The 18,282-nt window shown below is 35.4% G+C and overlaps 1 protein-coding gene across 12 annotated transcripts in view; it reads left to right on the plus strand.

The window, feature by feature from the left end:
- Window positions 1-18,282, plus strand: part of PHF14 (PHD finger protein 14) — a 199,902-nt gene that overhangs the window by 69,049 nt on the left and 112,571 nt on the right. The window contains exon 15 of one of the 12 annotated variants that reach the window (XM_060304674.2): window positions 10,511-10,557. The exons of the other annotated variants lie outside the window; for them this stretch is intronic. Within the exon in view, the coding sequence (XP_060160657.1) occupies window positions 10,511-10,552 (42 nt within the window). The 3' untranslated portion in view covers window positions 10,553-10,557. Of the gene's footprint in view, window positions 1-10,510; window positions 10,558-18,282 lie in introns of those variants that run through there. 12 annotated transcript variants of the gene reach the window in all.

Below are 18,282 nucleotides of genomic sequence, written 5' to 3' on the forward strand. Positions count from 1 at the left end.
ACTTTGGATTCATCCTAGAGCTAATGAATTAGAATTAGGGGGTTGGGCTAAGCAGATATCTTAGGTGTTAGTCTTATGCAGACTAAAGTCTGAAAGTAACTCTCTGGATAACATTTATGATTATTACTCTTACTCTTTTCATTTTTCTCTGCCTTTGCTCCATCAGTCTGTACAGCAGTTCAGAAAACTTGTGATAAGCATATTCAGTTGGTCAGGTAACAGACTGAGGAACTTAAGAATTGAGAGATGTAGAAGAGAACGATCAGTCTCTTGATCTTGGCTGTACCTTAATTTTTTTTTTAATTAAATTTATTTATTTATTTATTTTTTGTTTTGGCTGCATTGGGTCTTCGTTGCTGCCCGTGGGCTTTCTCTAGTTGCAGTGAGTGGGGTCTACTCTTCGTTGCAGTGCACAGGCTTCTCACTGCAGTGCCTTCTCTTGTTGCAGAGCACAGGCTCTAGGCACCGGGCTTCAGTAATTGTGGCTTGCAGGCTCAGTAGTTGTGGCTCGCAGGCTCCAGAGCGCAGGCTCAGTAGTTGTGGCACACGGGCTTAGCTGTTCCACGGCATGTGGGATCTTCCCAGACCAGGGCTTAAACCCATGTCCCCTGCATTGGCAGGTGGATTCTTAACCACTGCACCACTAAGGAAGTCCCTACCTTAATTTTTTATCGGTCATTTTTGTTTGAGTTGTATTAACATTTTAAAGTTTCTTTTCTTAGCACTCTGTTAATTATGGGAATTCAAGTATATTACTGCCTAATAATAATTTGTCTAGTCAAGTACCTTTCACAATAAATAACTGATTTATCTCTTCCTTTAATTTTTTAATTGTTGTTCCTAGTATCTTCCTACTTACACCTTTTATTTTAGTACATATGTTACATTTTGGGATATTCCATCCTTAAATTCTTTCTAATAGTATTTTTGCTTTTGCTAGTTTTTTGTTTTTCTGGCCATTATTCATCAAAATATAGTTCATTTCACAGTAGTCATAGTATTCTATCTGAATTTTCAAGAAAATTTTACCCTTGTGACATAGGGGATTCATGACAGAACTTAAACTTCAGTTTCTCATTTCAAAGTAATATCTCACTCAGTAAAACTGTTGAAATGATCATCTCTTCTAAAACTTTCCATTTCTGTTAAGTTTGTTATGTTCCCTTGGGTTATAGTGATAGCACAGTTTTTAGAAAAGTAGTTTGGGGTTATTTCATGCTAGTAAAGATGATTTCATCTTGTTTCAGAAATCCATCTTGTGCGATATATGAATTGATATTCTGTTAGAATAATTTTATTTTTAAAAATTCAGACTTTGCAGTATAATTAAGTATATATAGCGCTTTAATCTGTTTTTTTTGAAGTCTGTCTCTGTGGGATTGTCCAAGAATCATCAAAAACAAAAAATGATCAGAGCTACTACAGATTGAAGTTTCATTTTTATTGAATATCTTTTCTTACCATCTGTTATTACTTTCTCTCCTTTTATACTTTATATCTTTATGTTTAAAAATAACATCATGGTGGTAGTAAGGGAGTGAAAGGGAGAAGGAAGAGATTCACGTGTTGGAATATTTGAGTAAATCCTGGTATATTACTACTATTAATTTGACATCTTTTAAATCTATATTGCTAATAAATCCAACCATTATTCTCTATTTCTTCCTATTATTTGACCTTTGTGTATTTTACTTCATTACATTTTTCAAAGGTAGGTAAGTCAGAAGTGGATGTGGGGAATTAGTTTACTTTTATATAAGATGGTTTAATAATAATAATACCTAACATTTGCTGAGGACTGATCATATACCAGATACTGTAGTAATCCTCCACCCTACTCCCTCTTTAAAAAAATAAGTTACTTTTAACTTTTCATAACTCCTGTATTACTCAAAATGAGTCTGAGGCACAGAAACCTTAAGTAAGTTACCTGTGATCTTACAGATAGTAAGTGGAATAGGAATTGAACCCAGACAGCCTGAATTAAGAACTAGTGTCTTTTCTGAGGTCTGTAAAAGAGCATTTAGTTGAGGTACAAATGGAGTAGTTATAAAAACATTCGATCATTAGATAGCATAGTTGGGAATGTGATATTCTAATCTTATACCAAAATGGTCATGTGTCGTTCCATACCGTAGTGTTATCTGTGGGAAGCCAGGCATATATCCACTTACTAACTCATGTAACTGAGTTCATTCACATTAACTATTACATTTAACACTCCTTTTCTTTGTACTTTCATTTAGGTGTGAACAATTTTCCTCTTCAAGCTTGTGCAAGTGCATTGGCATTAATCTGTCAGTTACAGTGTAATAGTGTAGAAGTTAATAAAATGTTTGAAGGTTATTTTACCTCGAGGAAATTGGTATTTAAAAAGATCAAACAAAAAGAAAAGAAATTAGAAGCAGCAAATCAATAAGTACACTGACAGCATGTGTATGTATGAACTGCCAGTATATGTTTGTTTTGCTGTTCTCTTTTTTTTTTTTTTTTTTTTTTTTGCAGTACGCGGGCCTCTCACTGTTGTGGCCTCTCCCCGTTGCAGAGCACAGGCTCCAGACGCGCAGGCTCAGCGGCCATGGCTCACGGGCCCAGCTGCTCCGCGGCATGTGGGTTCTTCCCGGGCCGGGGCACGAACCTGTGTCCCCTGCATCGGCAGGCGGACTCTCAGCCACTGCGCCACCAGGGAAGCCCCTGTTCTCTATTTTGATTTGCTTTTTTTCCCACCAAATTGAGTACTATGAAACCTGCTGTGGGAAAAAAAGAGTGTATGCTCTGCATTGAGAGTGAAGTTGGAGAAGTACATAGTGGTTTTCTTTACTATTTTTTTTCTTTCCTAACTAGTCTCTCCAAATCTACCTAAAACATTTGGCTTACTGCATCTCACGTTTTTTTGATTAAGCAACAAATATCCTTTTTGATTGTTTCACTTGGTTTGATCAGTGTTAAGAGAGATGAGCCCATAGACTCAGTCTCTGTGCTCCAGTGCCGCTTTTATGCCAAACAAGGCTGCTGTTAGAAAAATGGCATCCACTTTTTCCTGCTGACAGGCAGTTGCCATTTATCATGGCCAAAGTGTACAATGGGAGTAGAACACTTCGTTACACCTTACTATATTTTTATTATTTGGATACTGAGGAAAGTCATTTTTTATTTCATTCTACTCTGATTTCCTTAATAAGGATTTATAGAAGTCTGAAGGAATACAGCATATTTTGAGACAGTTGATTTAATATGATATAGATGCTTTTCAAAGTGAATAGTCTCGGTGTTACTTTTTTCTCCTAGATTATTTGTACCCAAAGATCATAAAAAGATTAGCCAGAAAAGTTGTTTGAAAAAAATTATAGCACTAAAGATTTAGTATTTTTTTTAAAATGGGGTAAAAGAGCTATTTATCTGTATAAGAATGAAAATAGTATACTTTCAGAAAATACCCTTCTTAAACAAACATGGAGATTCTCTCTGTTTCACATTTTAATGTTATCATATTTAATTGTTAGTTATCAATGTTTTTGAAATTTATCATTCTGAATGTTAGAATTATTTTTAAATTAAGTTTTAACTATAAAAGTAATATGTGAATACTTTTTGTTCTAATAAATTAAAAATAGAATTAAAGTCTTCTTTAACTTTTCTCCCAACATTCCCCTTCTCCAACCCAATTCACATGCCTTGAATCTTTCTTTATTATGAGGGCACATATTTTGAACTTTGATTATCTGACATTTCTATAGGTATATCTGTCAAAAAAAATAAGAAAAAAATTGAAGAATGAGCCATATGGAAAAGCAGTATGGAGATAGTTCAAAAAACGTAGAAATATTCAAGTATTAATAAATAAAAGAGGAATGATCTGGTTTTAGAAAATTCTTCACATGTTGTTTCCTGCTCCAGAGATAAGACTTTGTAACATCTTCTTAGATTGGCTCACAAATATCCCATCTCCAGTATTTAAGCATCTCAGTAGCCATTATTCTCTTTTATTACTGGGTACAAATAGGAGGACTAAGTCTAAAGAAGAAAAAGGGTTGAAAAGCATATTTCTGTTTAACCTTTACCTGTTATTTACTGTGTATTTTATATTTATTCAATTGTCGTAGCTACCCTGTGAAGCAGTAACTAATATCATTGCCATTTACAAATGAGAAACTGAGGCAGAGAGTTTAAGTAACCTATCTAATAAGGACATACAGCTTCAAAGTGGTAGAAACAGGGATCAAATTTAGCTAGCTCCTGAGCCCATACTTTAATTACTTTATTAGGCTGCCTTTCTAGACAAGATTACTAGTAGTTGTTCCTGGTATTTCTTGGGCTAGAGTCACAGTATCTTCATGCTTCCAGCAGCTTAGTGACTAAGGGTTTGGTCAGGAAAATGGAAGTCACTCTATGGAGAATAATGGCCTTGTACTACTGTTGGCATAGCTGAGGGCGTGGATATCAAGAAAGCTGTCACCATAGGTCAGAGGAGCTCTACTGAACATCAGAGAAACTGTCAATGAAATATCTATCCTGAAGCACCAAGCAGGTGGTAGGAGCTGACATTAGGTCAGAGAACTTGACAGTGAAGACCTCAGGTGAACATCACTGGTGAGTGGGTAGAAAAGTGAGAGTTTGTGGGGAAGTCTGCAAAGCCTGCCAGGACTGTGAAGTGGGAGCTGATGGAAAGGTCAGCAAGGCTACAGCATCTGAAAAAGCCAAGCATCTGACTCCCATGACCTCCTGAGAAAAAATGGCCTTCACTTTACTTATCTGCTTCAAATATGAGGTTACAGACATGGAACTTTCCAGGGAAGGGGGACTGTGGGGAATGTGGTTTCCACCCTTAGACAGAGTAAGCAAGGGTGGTGGGGGTGGTGGTGTGTGCCGGACTGACCACAGACAATCTAGCATAGTAACCAACTGCAGCTTAAAAAGTGCTTAATGTAGTGCTTACTTGGCACACGGTGGGTGCCGTAAAAAGCAACATTTTCAGACTTCTTTCCCCACCCCCACTCCTGCCCCCTTTCCTTTCCTCTTAGAGGACTGTGATACCGTCTTCATCCATATTCTCCCAGCTCTGAGCCTTCTGCAAGGCAAGCTTGAAGTTCTTAATAAAACGGTTATATGCATCACTGACAGCATAAATACAGACCTGAAGAGTTATAAAATACCAAGAGGATAACCTCAGTGTAGGCCAAAGAGGGTGAACGTGGGCTTTTTACAGGCTTAGCAGTATTTAAAAGAGAGAGAGAGAAGTTTAACTCCTTCCCTAGCTTGCTGCATATCCAGTGGAGCCCTCACAGTGTTTGCCGTTGATTTACAGGTGAGTCACAGGTTTTTTCTCACCCTTGTATTTCTTTTCATTTCTTTTTTTAGTTAATTAAAAGGAGGCATGAGAGAAGTAGAGAATCTTAAAAGATAAAGGTTCTTGTGATAGATGTCAGCGTTGTTAACTCAATGACTCTCTTCCTCTGTTCCTCTTATAAAAGCTACACAAATGAATATAGGGCTTTTCTCATTAGAGATTTTGACAAAGAGAGTCCCTTTTATTTTGATTACATTAAGCAATTCTTTCTTCCAGAATTCCTACGATTTATACCATCCATTGCCAGTGTATATTTCAGAAGTCGGCTTTGATGTAATTTATTTATTTTTTAGTGGTTGAGCCTATGCTTTGGATCCATATATTCAGTATAAATGGTATAATACCACTTTATAAAATAATAACTGTCATATGTCTAATTATACATTCTGGAGAAAGCTAGCAGTTTTCTGTAATGGTTTTAACTTCTGCGTTAGCCAGTAATAATAATTGGAGATAATTTTTAAATATAGTTTTCATTTACTGTAGGAATGAAAATGTTTTGTTTGGGGAACTGGGATCTCATTTATCATAATATAATTCAGCTTCTTTTGCTCTGGGAGAATTGCTTTACTTCTCCTGCATGAAAGCCTTTTTATAGGTATTAGTTTTATATACCTAGCGCACCTTTAAATGTAAAATGACCATACTTCATACATACTGTTTTCCTTTGATGCCTATATTAGATAAAATATTTTTTCTCGAACTTCTTAAAATGTTACGTGGTTCTAATCTTTCAACTATGAATTTTTATTATAGTACTTTCTTTCTACTAGTTTAAAATAGTATCTTTTTCCTTCCACTTTTCCAGTTTGTTTCTATGACATCAAGCCAGGACAACTTGTAATACCACTGACCTTGTAGGTTGCTGTTTTAGTGATATGTGATGCAGTCACTGTCTAGTATCACACAGTCTGTTTTATGATGTTATAGTATTCTAGTTTTAAGACTTAATTGCTTTGTTTTTTACACCTTTACGGATCCCAGTAATTCTGTATTTATTTCATCTCCCCTGATTTTGCTAATTTTCAGCTTTATCTCACATCACTTAGAGGGTAGATAGTGACTTGTAATGCATACAACACAATTCTCAGCCTCAGTGGTTTGATCTTTATTTTGTCCTCTTGGGAAAACCTTCAGAGTCCAGTGAAAGGAAGACAGTACTTTAAGATGAACGTCTGTTTATAATGTATAGAAGCATGAATTGATGTTATATTTTCTTCACAATTGTCAAAATTGTAGGTAATTATCTTTTGTGTGAGTGCTTTATATTTATTCCTGAGTTTAATAGTTAAGCAGTAAATATTGCCTGCATGGGAATCCACGTCTTTCCATACTCTCTGGTCTTTGTGACTCCTTGTCCTACTCTTGAACCATGGATCAGGTTAATTTTTTCAGTATACACCTATTGAGCAACTAACGAGGTAAGGCACCGGGCAGTAGATGCTGAATAGAACACTAAAGTGAAGACATGGTCTATGTCCTCAAAGAACTATGGTGATAGAAAGTTGACCCTCAAATAATGTAATATAAACTAGAAGGTAGAGTGTCCATATGAGAGGTACATTAAATTACCCTAGAGGTAACATAACTGAAATGGAAGAGGAAAGACAGAAGATTGAGGTGAGCAACAAAACTAGAAGTTGACTATTAATACTAGTAGGAAAGTATTCTACTGGCTGAGAAAGTCTTTATTTTCCACTGTCCCAAACCTTTGTATTAAGAAGTTGAAATTTTTAAAGTAACAGCAAGCTGAACACCTGTAAAAGCATTGGAGCCTTTAGCATAAAATTTAGTGTAAAAATTTTGAACCACATTTAGATATCATCTAACACCCGTATTTGTCTTTCTTACAATATGTTTTTATGATAGGCATCTTGATGGCTGGCAACAGCTTCTTGCATTAGTAAGTTGGCAAAATTTTAAAGAACTTAATCGGATCAAATCTTAATAGCTTAGTGTTAGTACAGATTCACTTATCAATTAAGGTTATTGATGATTAATGACTTAGAGCACCTTCAGCAAAAAGTCACTTAATATTTCATTCATTCAGTTTTTTCAGGTAAATAGGTGTGAACATTTTTTAGGATAGCTCATTTCTCTTTAAATTTTTCCTGTGTTAAGGAAATTTTGATCATTAGTATATTGATTGATTGAAGTGTTTTTTTTAACTTAAATAACTTTCTCATATTTATTTAATTAGAAATATATATGGATATAACTTCTAATTATACTTGAGAAAATAATCAACCATTTAAAATGTAATGGTATTTTCCTCTCTAGGACAATTTTTTTGTAGCATTATTCCCTGTAAAAGATAAATGGTACAAAATCAAATTCTTAAGTGTTTTAGACAGCATCAAAACCTGTAAGATAGCCTAGTGTGTGGTGGAAAGTACCTGGACTAGCACATGATAAATTCGAATTCTAGTCCATACTCTGGCAATAACCCTGTATGTGGCCTTGGATAAATAATTTAACTTACCCTGTTGGCGCTCAGTATCCTCATTTATAAAATAAATTAGATGATCTGCAATCTTTTCTAGAACCAAAAGTCTCTTTCTAAATTTCACAATTGTATTCATTTTTTATCCCTAAGACTGTTTACGGGAGGGTTAAAATATACACATCGACATTCAAATAATCTGGAAACGGTAATACTTTGTAATTATACTATACTTCAGGGTTTTAATTTATTTGTGTATTTTATCATTTTAATCATTTTAAATGTACAGTTCAGAGGCATTATGTACATTCACAGGGTTGTGCAACCATCACCACCATCCATTTCCAGAAGTTTTTCATCATCCCAAACAGAAACTCCATACCCATTAAACGATAATTCCCCGTTCCTTCTTATGCCCATCCTCTTGCAACCACCATTCTATTTTCTATCTCTGTCAGTTTGCCTTTTCTGCATACCTCATGTAAGTGACTGGCTTATTTCACTTAGCATAATATCCTCAAGCTTCATCCATGTTGTAGCATGTGTCAGAATTTCATTCCTTTTTAAGGCTGAATTACATTTCTTTGTATGTCTGTACCACATTTTGTTTGTCCATTCATCTGTTGGTGAACACTTGGGTTGCTTCCACCTCCTGACTGTTGTCAGTAATGCTGCTATGAGCATGGGGTATACAAACACCTGTTTGAGTTCCTGCTTTCAGTTCTTTTGGCTATAAACATAAGAGTATAATTGCTGGATCATATGGTAATTCTGTGTTATACTCTTTGAGTGACTACCAAACTGTTTTCCACAGCACTACACAATTTTACATTTTCACCAGCACTACACAAGGATTCTAATTTCTCCATATTCTTTTTTTTTTTTTTTTTTTTTGCGGTACGCGGGCCGCTCACTGTTGTGGCCTCTCCCATTGTGGAGCACAGGCTCCGGACGTGCAGGCTCAGCATCCATGGCTCACGGGCCCAGCCGCTCCGCGGCATGTGGGATATTCCCGGACCGGGGCACGAACCCGTGTCCCCTGCATCGGCAGGCGGACTCTCAATCACTGCGCCACCAGGGAAGCCCTCTCCATATTCTTGCCAACACTTTTTTTTTTTTTAATTTTAATTTGTTGATAATAGACATCCTAATGGGTGTGACGTTGTATCTCTTAGTTTTGGTTTGCATTTCCCTAATGACTGATGTTGAGCATCTTTTCATGTGTTTATTGGCCATTTGTATATTTTCTTTGGAGAAAAGCTTATTCAAGTCCTTTCTCATTTTTTGATATAGTAGTTTGTCTTGGCATTCTTGTGGAAAATCTGTTAGAAATGTGAGGTATAGGGGCTTCCCTGGCCGTCCAGTGGTTTAAGACACCGCGCTTCCACTGTAGGGGGCGTGGGTTCGGTCCCTGGTTGGGGAACTAAGATCCCGTATGCAGCGTGAAATGGTAATACTTTGTGATTTTATTTTACTTTACTTTAGGGTTTTTAGTTTTGTTTTATTTTTAAAGATTGGTAACCTTTATTTTTTCCCTTTTTGGCACTTACCTTTATTATAATCATTGTCTTCTGAAAAAATCGTGTGAATGATTACAACAAACATTTGTGATCAAGTGGGCCACCAGATGTACATACTGCAGGGTGATTTATTTTCAAGATTTTATTTTTTTGAAATTTTCCTTTTGCTTCATTTACTAGTGACATTTGATTGGCTTAGCCCATTTTCTTCATGATAGAAACTTCCCAAAGATAAAATATTGTTTAAGAATAATAGAGTCATGCTCTCTGAACACTTTATGAACTTTTAAACAATAGCACACTTTTTACCCTATTACTGGTCTAAGGCTGGGTAGGCAGGAGTGAGGCGGATTCTGAAGGAAGGAATACAGTCAGACTGTCTCACTAATTAAGTTTTGAGGATCCTCATTCATTCAGTTTATTTTTAAAGAAAGGAATGAATAGTTTTAAAAATAAACCATTTGCCCTTCATTGTATTTTCAATTTGTTTAGTTTCTTTGAATCTAAGACTGAGTCTTCTCATAGCCTTCAACTACCTTGTAAAATATCTCTGATAGACAGTTTTCCATATGGTCAGCCATGTCAGATAATTTCTTAGATATTTTCTCTGAGCCCTCTCTGCTCCAGCTCTAATGTGAATTGGTTTTTTTATGTTATCCTTGAACTTTATTTCATCATCATCCTGGTAATTCCTTTTAACCTTTGGTGGGTGGAATTTTCTGTTGCTTGCATTTCAGTTTCTTTTTTCATTTAGTCCCTGATCTTGACGGGGCAATGCTTTCAATGACTTATTGAGTAAAGATTAATGAGAGGTAAATTTTTTGAGATGTTACATGTCTAAAAATTTTTTAATTTCTTATACTTTATTAGTTATTTGGCTGTGTATAAAATACTGCATATTTTTTAAAGCATCACTCTACTGACTCCTGGCTTCCAGTATTGCTTTCTGCATTTCTAACTTTTTTTTCCCCTTCTCTTGAAACTCTTAGGATTTTCTCTTTCTGAGTTAGGATGAGTATGTACTTTCTCTGTTTCTTTTAATAGTAGATGTTCTTATTTCATGATTGCAAAGACTTCTTTTATATCTTTATGAATATTAATTATATTTTCAAAATTTTTTTCTGTATCGTGCATTGTCTGTGTTTCCTGTGGTTTCATTATTTCTATTCATGGTCATCTCTTTCATGTTGATGCTTTCAGGTGCCTAAGGATCTTTGGATGTCCACTCCTATTTTGTTCTAAAAAAGGTAATTAAGTTTGTATAGGGCTGATAAACCCATTGTTTTCCCTGTAGTGTGATTTTATGATCAGGGGGCTTTTTCTTTGGGAACCTTCTTAATGTCAGTATCTGTAGGTTTTTTTCTACAATAATTCAGTAGAAGTATTCTCTCATCTCCTAACTGATAGGTATAATTTTGACTGTCAGACTCCTGGACAGGTGAGGAGAAAGGGGCTAAAGGTCTCATGGTTTAGAAAGCAGAATTGCATTTAAGCTTCCTGGTTTCTGTTTGCTACCTCATTGCTCCCTTCTCTGTGCCTGATAAACCCTTGTACAGAGTCTGTCTGGTTCTTTTTCTCCAGAGGATATGCCTACTGTGTCCTATGGGAGAAGGGTAATCTCTTGACTGCATAGAGAGGGAGTGAAATCCTTATACTTTTATGTTATTGAAGTTTAACCCAAAGTAGCATTTTGTTTCTTACCTATGCACGTTTGTGTGATTGTAATATACTTAGGGATTTTTGTTTTTCAAGTGTTACTACTGTTAAATGCCCCATTTCCATCTATAGGATGGTAGTTTTAATAAATTAATTTAGTGTATAAATTTGATTTCCACAGTGTTGAGTATTGTAGGCAGAATAATACCCCCCCACAAAGATATCTGTGTCCTAATCCCCAGAACCTGTTTATGTGTTATGTTACATGGCAAAAGGGGCTTTGCAGGTATGATTAAAGTTATGGACCTTGAGATGGGAAGATTAAGCAGTATTATGTGGGCTCAAACTAATTACATGTGGACCTAAAAGGCGAGGACCTTCCCTGACTGTAAGTAAGAGGGAGATGTGACTACAGACAATGGGTCTGAGATATACAGCATCCCTGCCTTTAAAGATGGAAGAAGGGGGTCTTGGACCAAGGAATGTTGGCAATCTCTAGGAGATGGAATAACCAAGCAAACTGATTCTCTTCCTAGAGCCTCCAGAAAGGAATGCAGCCTGCCAACACCTTGATTTTAGCCCAGCAACACTTGTGTTGTATCGCTGTGTTTTTTTTTTTGTTTGTTTTTTGTTTTTGCGGTACACGGGCCTCTCACTGTTGTGGCTTCTCCCATTGCGGAGCACGAGCTCCGGATGTGCAGGCTCAGCGGCCATGGCTCACGGGCCCAGCCGCTCCGCGGCATGTGGGATCTTCGCGGACTGGGGCACGAACCCGTGTCCCCTGCATCGGCAGGCGGACTCTCAACCACTGAGCCACCAGGGAAGCCCTCACTGTGTTTTGTTTTGTTTTGTTTTGTTTTGTTTTGTTTTGTTTTGCGGTATGCGGGCCTCTCAGTGTTGTGGCCTCTCCCGTTGCGGAGCACAGGCTCCGGATGCGCAGGCTCAGTGGCAATGGCTCATGGGCCCAGCCGCTCCGCAGCATGTGGGATCTTCCCGGACTGGGGCACGAACCCGTGTCCCCTGCATCGGCAGGCGGACTCTCAACCACTGCGCCACCAGGGAAGCCCCTCACTGTGGTTTTGATATGCATTTCTTTGTTGGCTAATGGTACTGTTGATATTGTAAAAGAAAAAAAAAATGGTGCAGGCCCTTTTCCCTTTCTGCTATCTATGCTATGTTACATAGTGCAAAAATGATATTCTAATTGGACTCTTTAACAGATGAAAAATGACAGAGATTGTAGATCTGTTGTAAAGTGCTAATTAATCCTCTGTCATTATTGCCATCATCCCTCAATTTTAGCTCATATGAACTAAGAAAGCAAAACCTAATGTGATACTATGATGAAGTTCTAGAAAAGCACTCTGAGGAGTAATTAATTGAAACATTGTACACATAACACTATTTTATTTTGCTGCCCTTGTCACAAGTGTAATTACGTTTTTTTGGTATGTTTATTAGTTTAATAAATGAATAAACAGACTCTTTACATAATAAAGACCTGGTCATTTATCTTTAAATATTTAAACTTCTGTTACATGAATTCTAGGATAAGTTCAGATAGTAAAACTGGGACCAACAATTAGAACTGTGTCATATGGAACATGCTTCCTTGTTATCCAGAATAATTGAGGCTATATGACTATCAGGGATATTTTTGGAAGAGTTTTCTGCATTGGGTAGAGAGTATTATATGAAATAATATTTGATTTTAATTTTAAGATGCTTGTGAAATAATCATGATTAAATTCATTTGACCTCAGTATGTTGCGGGTTTCTTCTTTACGTTTCTAGTCCAATAGCCATCTTTATTCTCACAGTTACTCAGCAGCCTGGTTATCTAGGTACCTCATGCCTTCACTTAGAGTTCCAGTATCTTTTCTCGATCCTGTGTTCAGTTATTTTAGTAATGCTTTTGCTGCTGTCCTTGATTCTTTTATCCTCTTGCCAATCTGAACTCTTTCTTTTTCCATTCCTGCCTGAGGGTTGCCAGAGTCACACATAAGTGTGTTCCTTTGAGAATTTTTTTTTCCAATTTGTTAGGCATTTTCTCCATATGCATCTTTAAGGTGAATGTAGTTTTATATCATTATTAAGGGTATTAAAATTATGTTTGATTCTTAAATTTAAGAACAGTTTTGATTATAGTGAGATTTTGAAAGATCTGAGCAGTATGTGACTGTTTTTATCCTTCACTTTAGTTGCACTTACCGTATTTATAAATCATTATCCATTTAATTATTTGTTTGGTATCTGTAGACTCATGGACCTGAACCCAGGTGGACAGGAGCTGTCCTGTTCACCACTATATGTTCATTACCTACCACAGAAGGTACTTAGTTTGTATTTCACAAATGAGTTCTTTTCTCTTCCACTGTGGCTATGCATCTGAAGACAGTGTACTTTGAAAGAGTCTTTTTTTCTGGCCCTTTATAGTTAGGAAGGGAATTAGTCCCTTTCTCCTTGTATATTAATCATATTTCATTGGTGAAACTGTAGAATTACTCTAAAGGTAGCCTGGGATACTTCTTTTTAAGTACCTTGTTAGACATTTTCTCTGCATTTTTTTTTTTTTTAATGTGGAAACTTTTCACTTGCTTTTAGAGAAGGAAATTACTTTTTTTTTTGTTTTGCGGTACGTGGGCCTCTCACTGCTGTGGCCTCTCCTGTTGCAGAGCACAGGCTCCGGACGCGCAGGCTCAGCGGCCATGGCTCACGGGCCCAGCCGCTCCGCGGCACGTGGGATCCTCCCAGACCGGGGCACAAACCTGTGTCCCCTGCATCGGCAGGCAGACTCTCAACCACTGCGCCATCAGGGAAGCCCAGGAAATTACTTTTGAAGAAAATATAAATTAGCTTAATGTTCCCTTTGAAGTTACTTTAAAATTGACCTTTGTACTTTTTGGCATATTTTCTAATAACTTTAATGTAACTTGAAAGCTTTCAGATTTTCTTTTCGTTTTCTTTTCACTCTATGTCATCTAGTGACTTTTCATCTTTTATACAAGTGCCAAAGGGACTTGTTGAGACTATCTTTCCATAGTCTTTTACACAGTGTATCATCTTCTACTCTCTTTGAAGTTGTCAGATCTTTCTTACTGTCTCATACATTTTTATATTGTTTTGTATCTCTCCTTTTTTGGGAAGATAAATGCAGTAAAAAGTCAAAGTACTTTTTAGCAGCTTTGACTGAAACCATATTGTTTTTCAGGATGCACCTTTTCTTATAGATCATTTTTTTTGGAAATAAACTTAAACACATCTTTAATCTGTTTTCCATTTTATTTAACAGTATAAATCAATAGCCTGTTAAAAGTGCAGTCTTCATTTGAGAGATAATCAAATATCCTAGAGTCTGCTTTCGTTATGTTTGTTTTTAAAATATTTTTTAGATGCTAGTTCAGTAGAAATATAGAAACATTTAGATTCAGCCCTATTGAAATGACTAAAGTGTACTAGGCATTCATGATGCCCATGTCTTAATTTACTTGTTATCTTTATACTAATTGTTTTGATTAAATTAATGCAGTTCTGGAAAGAAAGGGTTATACATGGGGGCTTTAGATATCAAGAGTTATTATTGAGTTTATTATCAGACCCAAGGTGACCTCTGAAGTACTAAACAGATTATATAACCTGTGTCTGTCACAGAACCTTAGAAGAAACCCTAGCAAAAATTTTTGTGGTGAACTAAACCATACTTAAGTCACTTTGGCTCACTTGGAAGAGATCTACTGTGGGTGTCCTTAGGGCAAGTAATCGTATTCAGAACCCAAAGGCTCCTGCTATGCTTTTTGCCTCCTGGAAATTCATCATTTTTATTTATTTCCAGGAGCATGGAATAAAGGAGACAGGGACGAGGCAGAGCTTCAGGATTTTACTTATTTTGAATATACCGTTATCTGTGAGAAGAGTTTTATAGAAACATTTATTATGTAGGATGTATCTTTTATATTTTTAGGCTTGTGGTTATTTTAATTAATAGTGTTAAGCCAATTAGATCATGATGTTCTTTTTATTTTCCACCTATTTTCCTAACCCTGTTAATATAAATTAGGTTAGATAAAAAGAAACTCTACAGCCAACTGACAAGAAGGGAAAACACTCATTTTGGGGGATCACCATTCCATCTGTTGTATGCCGATAGCCCAACGGAAACTGGTGGTGCTTTTGTTCACACTTTGTTTATATATGTAACATTTTTCTTTTGAATATTTTATTAGCTTTAATATATGATTGTTTTCAATATATTGTTTTATAATTGGAAAACAAATACTTACTTTTTAAGGAAATACATATACTGTATGTATTTCATTGAAGCATTTTGAACAGCTGCCAGACAGCCCCAACATTTATTCCTCAGCATAAATCTGAAGATATTTTAGCTTGATAGGTTTTCAAGGTTTGGCTGTTGTCCTAATTAACATTGAATTTGGAATTTTCTCATAAATAAGCATGTTCTCTTTTTATATATAAATTACGTAGGAGGGTATCTTTTTGTTTCATCTAACCATGTATGGCTTATTTATTGTCATTTGTATAAATATTGATTTGTCGTCAAAAAAATAAGTGTTGAATTTAGAGAAATCAGTGTACAAATGAATATGTGAAATCCATCTTAGTGATCTCAAAGATGCTGAGACACTGTCTTTTAGTTTTAAATTTAGTTCATTTGTGAAATGAATCATTCTAACCTTGGAAAAATCATCATGCATCTGACTTAATTATAAATTAAAACAACCCAGCTCTAAACAATTAATTAAAATTTGTTGCATGTTTTCTAGTCCAAATGAGTGAAGTTATTGAAACATTTAATTATTTGTTTTAGGTGAATAAACTATTAAAATGATGCCTATAGTTAAAAATGTTTTATTCTCTCCTAACTTAGATACATTGTCTCTAATATCATGCCACTCTTTGTGGATGATTTTATCACATCCTGTTTTCAAGTAAGTGTACCAAAGACAGATAAAGAGCCAGATGATCTAAGCAGCTCAGATTGTCAGTGTTCCCTAAGAAAATAAAGTTCTTAAAAACTAACAAGAAAAAAATAGGAATGTGTCAAGATTTGGAATGATTTTCAAACTTTCTTTTACTTTTAACAGTTTAATAATTGCAAAAGGAAGCACAATTTGGAAATATACCGTCAATCATTTGGAATGTCTAGATAATTTATCTGTGTTAAGTTCTAAAGCACATACTTGTTAAATAATGTTTTTCCTTCTTCCACACCCTGTGTTCTCCCTTCTGCTTTATTTATCTTGTTTCTAAAATAGTGTCAGCCTCAATGTATACCATGAAATGACAACCTGGTTACAAATACTTCTGTACATCTAAGATGGGGCAAGCTCTGATTATTGAAATTATTATTTGATTATTGAAATTTGTTGGATGAGCCAAGCATGGTTTTTTTCTTTTTTCCATCGTTTCTCCCTCTTTTTAACTCCACTTATATTTTCTGATTCATTCAGGGATACCATGTTTAAGATATCTTATCTGTTATGATCGTAGGCAGGTATGAGTTATAACAGTTACAGTTGCTGCTACTTCATTAAAACTAGAAAAAAACCCCACAACTCTCAGCATTTTCTTGGTTGGGGAACTTGATATTGTGAAACATTGTGTTTGGATTAAATCCTCTTATTTTCAATTTTTGGAAATACTAGTTGTGTGATAAATGCTAAGGCTTGCTGCAAGTTATTTCGGTAATGGATCATGTTAGTCATTGTATGTGTAAGGTACCAAATTGGATAGAATATAGTGTCAGTTTGAAGTATTCAGGTCTCCTCTCCATTGGGTAAATTGTCTCATTTACTTGTTTCAAAATATAAAAACTCTTCATTTATGCGTCACGGTATTACAGTTTATTTACATATTCAAGTGAGAATAAGAGATTTGCTTTCTTATGATAATTTGCTCATCTCTATTTGGGATTAAATTATTAATCTTGGATTTGTCATGCAAGAAAAATCACTGAATTGAGAGTTGAGAGACCTGGGTTGAAGTTTACCTCTGTCAGTTTTCAGCTGTCTGATCATCAAGTCATTTCCCTGGCCTGCTATCTCAGAGCTCTAAGATGCTGTAATTTCGTATGGCTTGTAACAACTCTGGTTTTCTGGCTAGAATTTGTTTATGTTGCTTATTTTAGTTATTTAAAATTACTGCAGGAGTACATCAGTGATTACCTTTTTGTAATATTGATACATGCATTTAAAATGACTGTTTTAGATAATTATATTTTTATTCATTTAAAAATATTTAATAAAATATAATAAAAAGGAATTTATAAATGCAGAGGTATGTAACTATGTCATTGTGTGATAGGATCATTCTGTGGCATTATGCTTTTTGATGCTAACTGCAGTATGGGTTTGAAGAACTTCCAATTGACGGAATCAAACCAGATGTTCAAAGATTTAAAGTATTAATCAGAAATGGTAAATAATTATATATCTTCAAAAGAATTGAAAACATGAACTTGGAGCATTCACACATATACTTCAAAAATTAATTCAGTGATTAGATGATTCAAAAACTAGATGACTCAACAAAAGATGGGTTGAATGAAGAGAAATATGGAAATGTGTGAAGGCCTTTTGAGCATTCTTTAGATGTTTATAGAATTAAGATAAGTAATTTGAATATTTTCCCTTTGATATTGGTTATTAATTTTGATCACCTTTTTGAAATGGATGGCTATATGCATAAATTATGCAAATTGAAAATAGATTACCAGAGGAGGGAACAATAATTTACCCTTTTTGTCAGTTGTTTTATCATTTGTATTATCTAGCGTGTTCATCTGTGAGTTTCAATCAAAACACTTATTATTTATTTTATTAAAACAAATTTATTGAACTTTTATGTAATATGTATTGTATTAAATTTAAGTCTAGAAAGATGAATATGACATGGTCCTTACCAGTTTTGGGATAAATTGCATTGGGGGACAGAAATTGAAGCATGAGGAAAGGAGTGTCACAGAAGGGAAAGATGACTATACAAAGGGCTAGCCATAAGGTTTTAATTCGGACTTGGAGAAGTGTTGTCAATATTAAGGGCTGTTTTCAAACTTTAACGTGTGTATGACTTACTTGGGGATCTTTTTAAATGGCAGGTTCTAATTCAGTATGTTGTTCCGGGCATGAGATTCTTCATTTCTAACTAACTCCCTGGGGATGCCAGTGCTTATGAACCATGATTGATATTTTGAGGAGCAAGGCTTAGTACTAATTCTTTGGAAGTAAGAACAGATGTAGGGCCTGCATTTAAAACTTTTTCCTAGGTATAGTCTTACTTTTTCTTCCTTATTTCTT

Source organism: Globicephala melas, chromosome 9, assembly GCF_963455315.2.
Source record: "Globicephala melas chromosome 9, mGloMel1.2, whole genome shotgun sequence".
NCBI classification, from domain to species: domain Eukaryota; kingdom Metazoa; phylum Chordata; class Mammalia; order Artiodactyla; family Delphinidae; genus Globicephala; species Globicephala melas.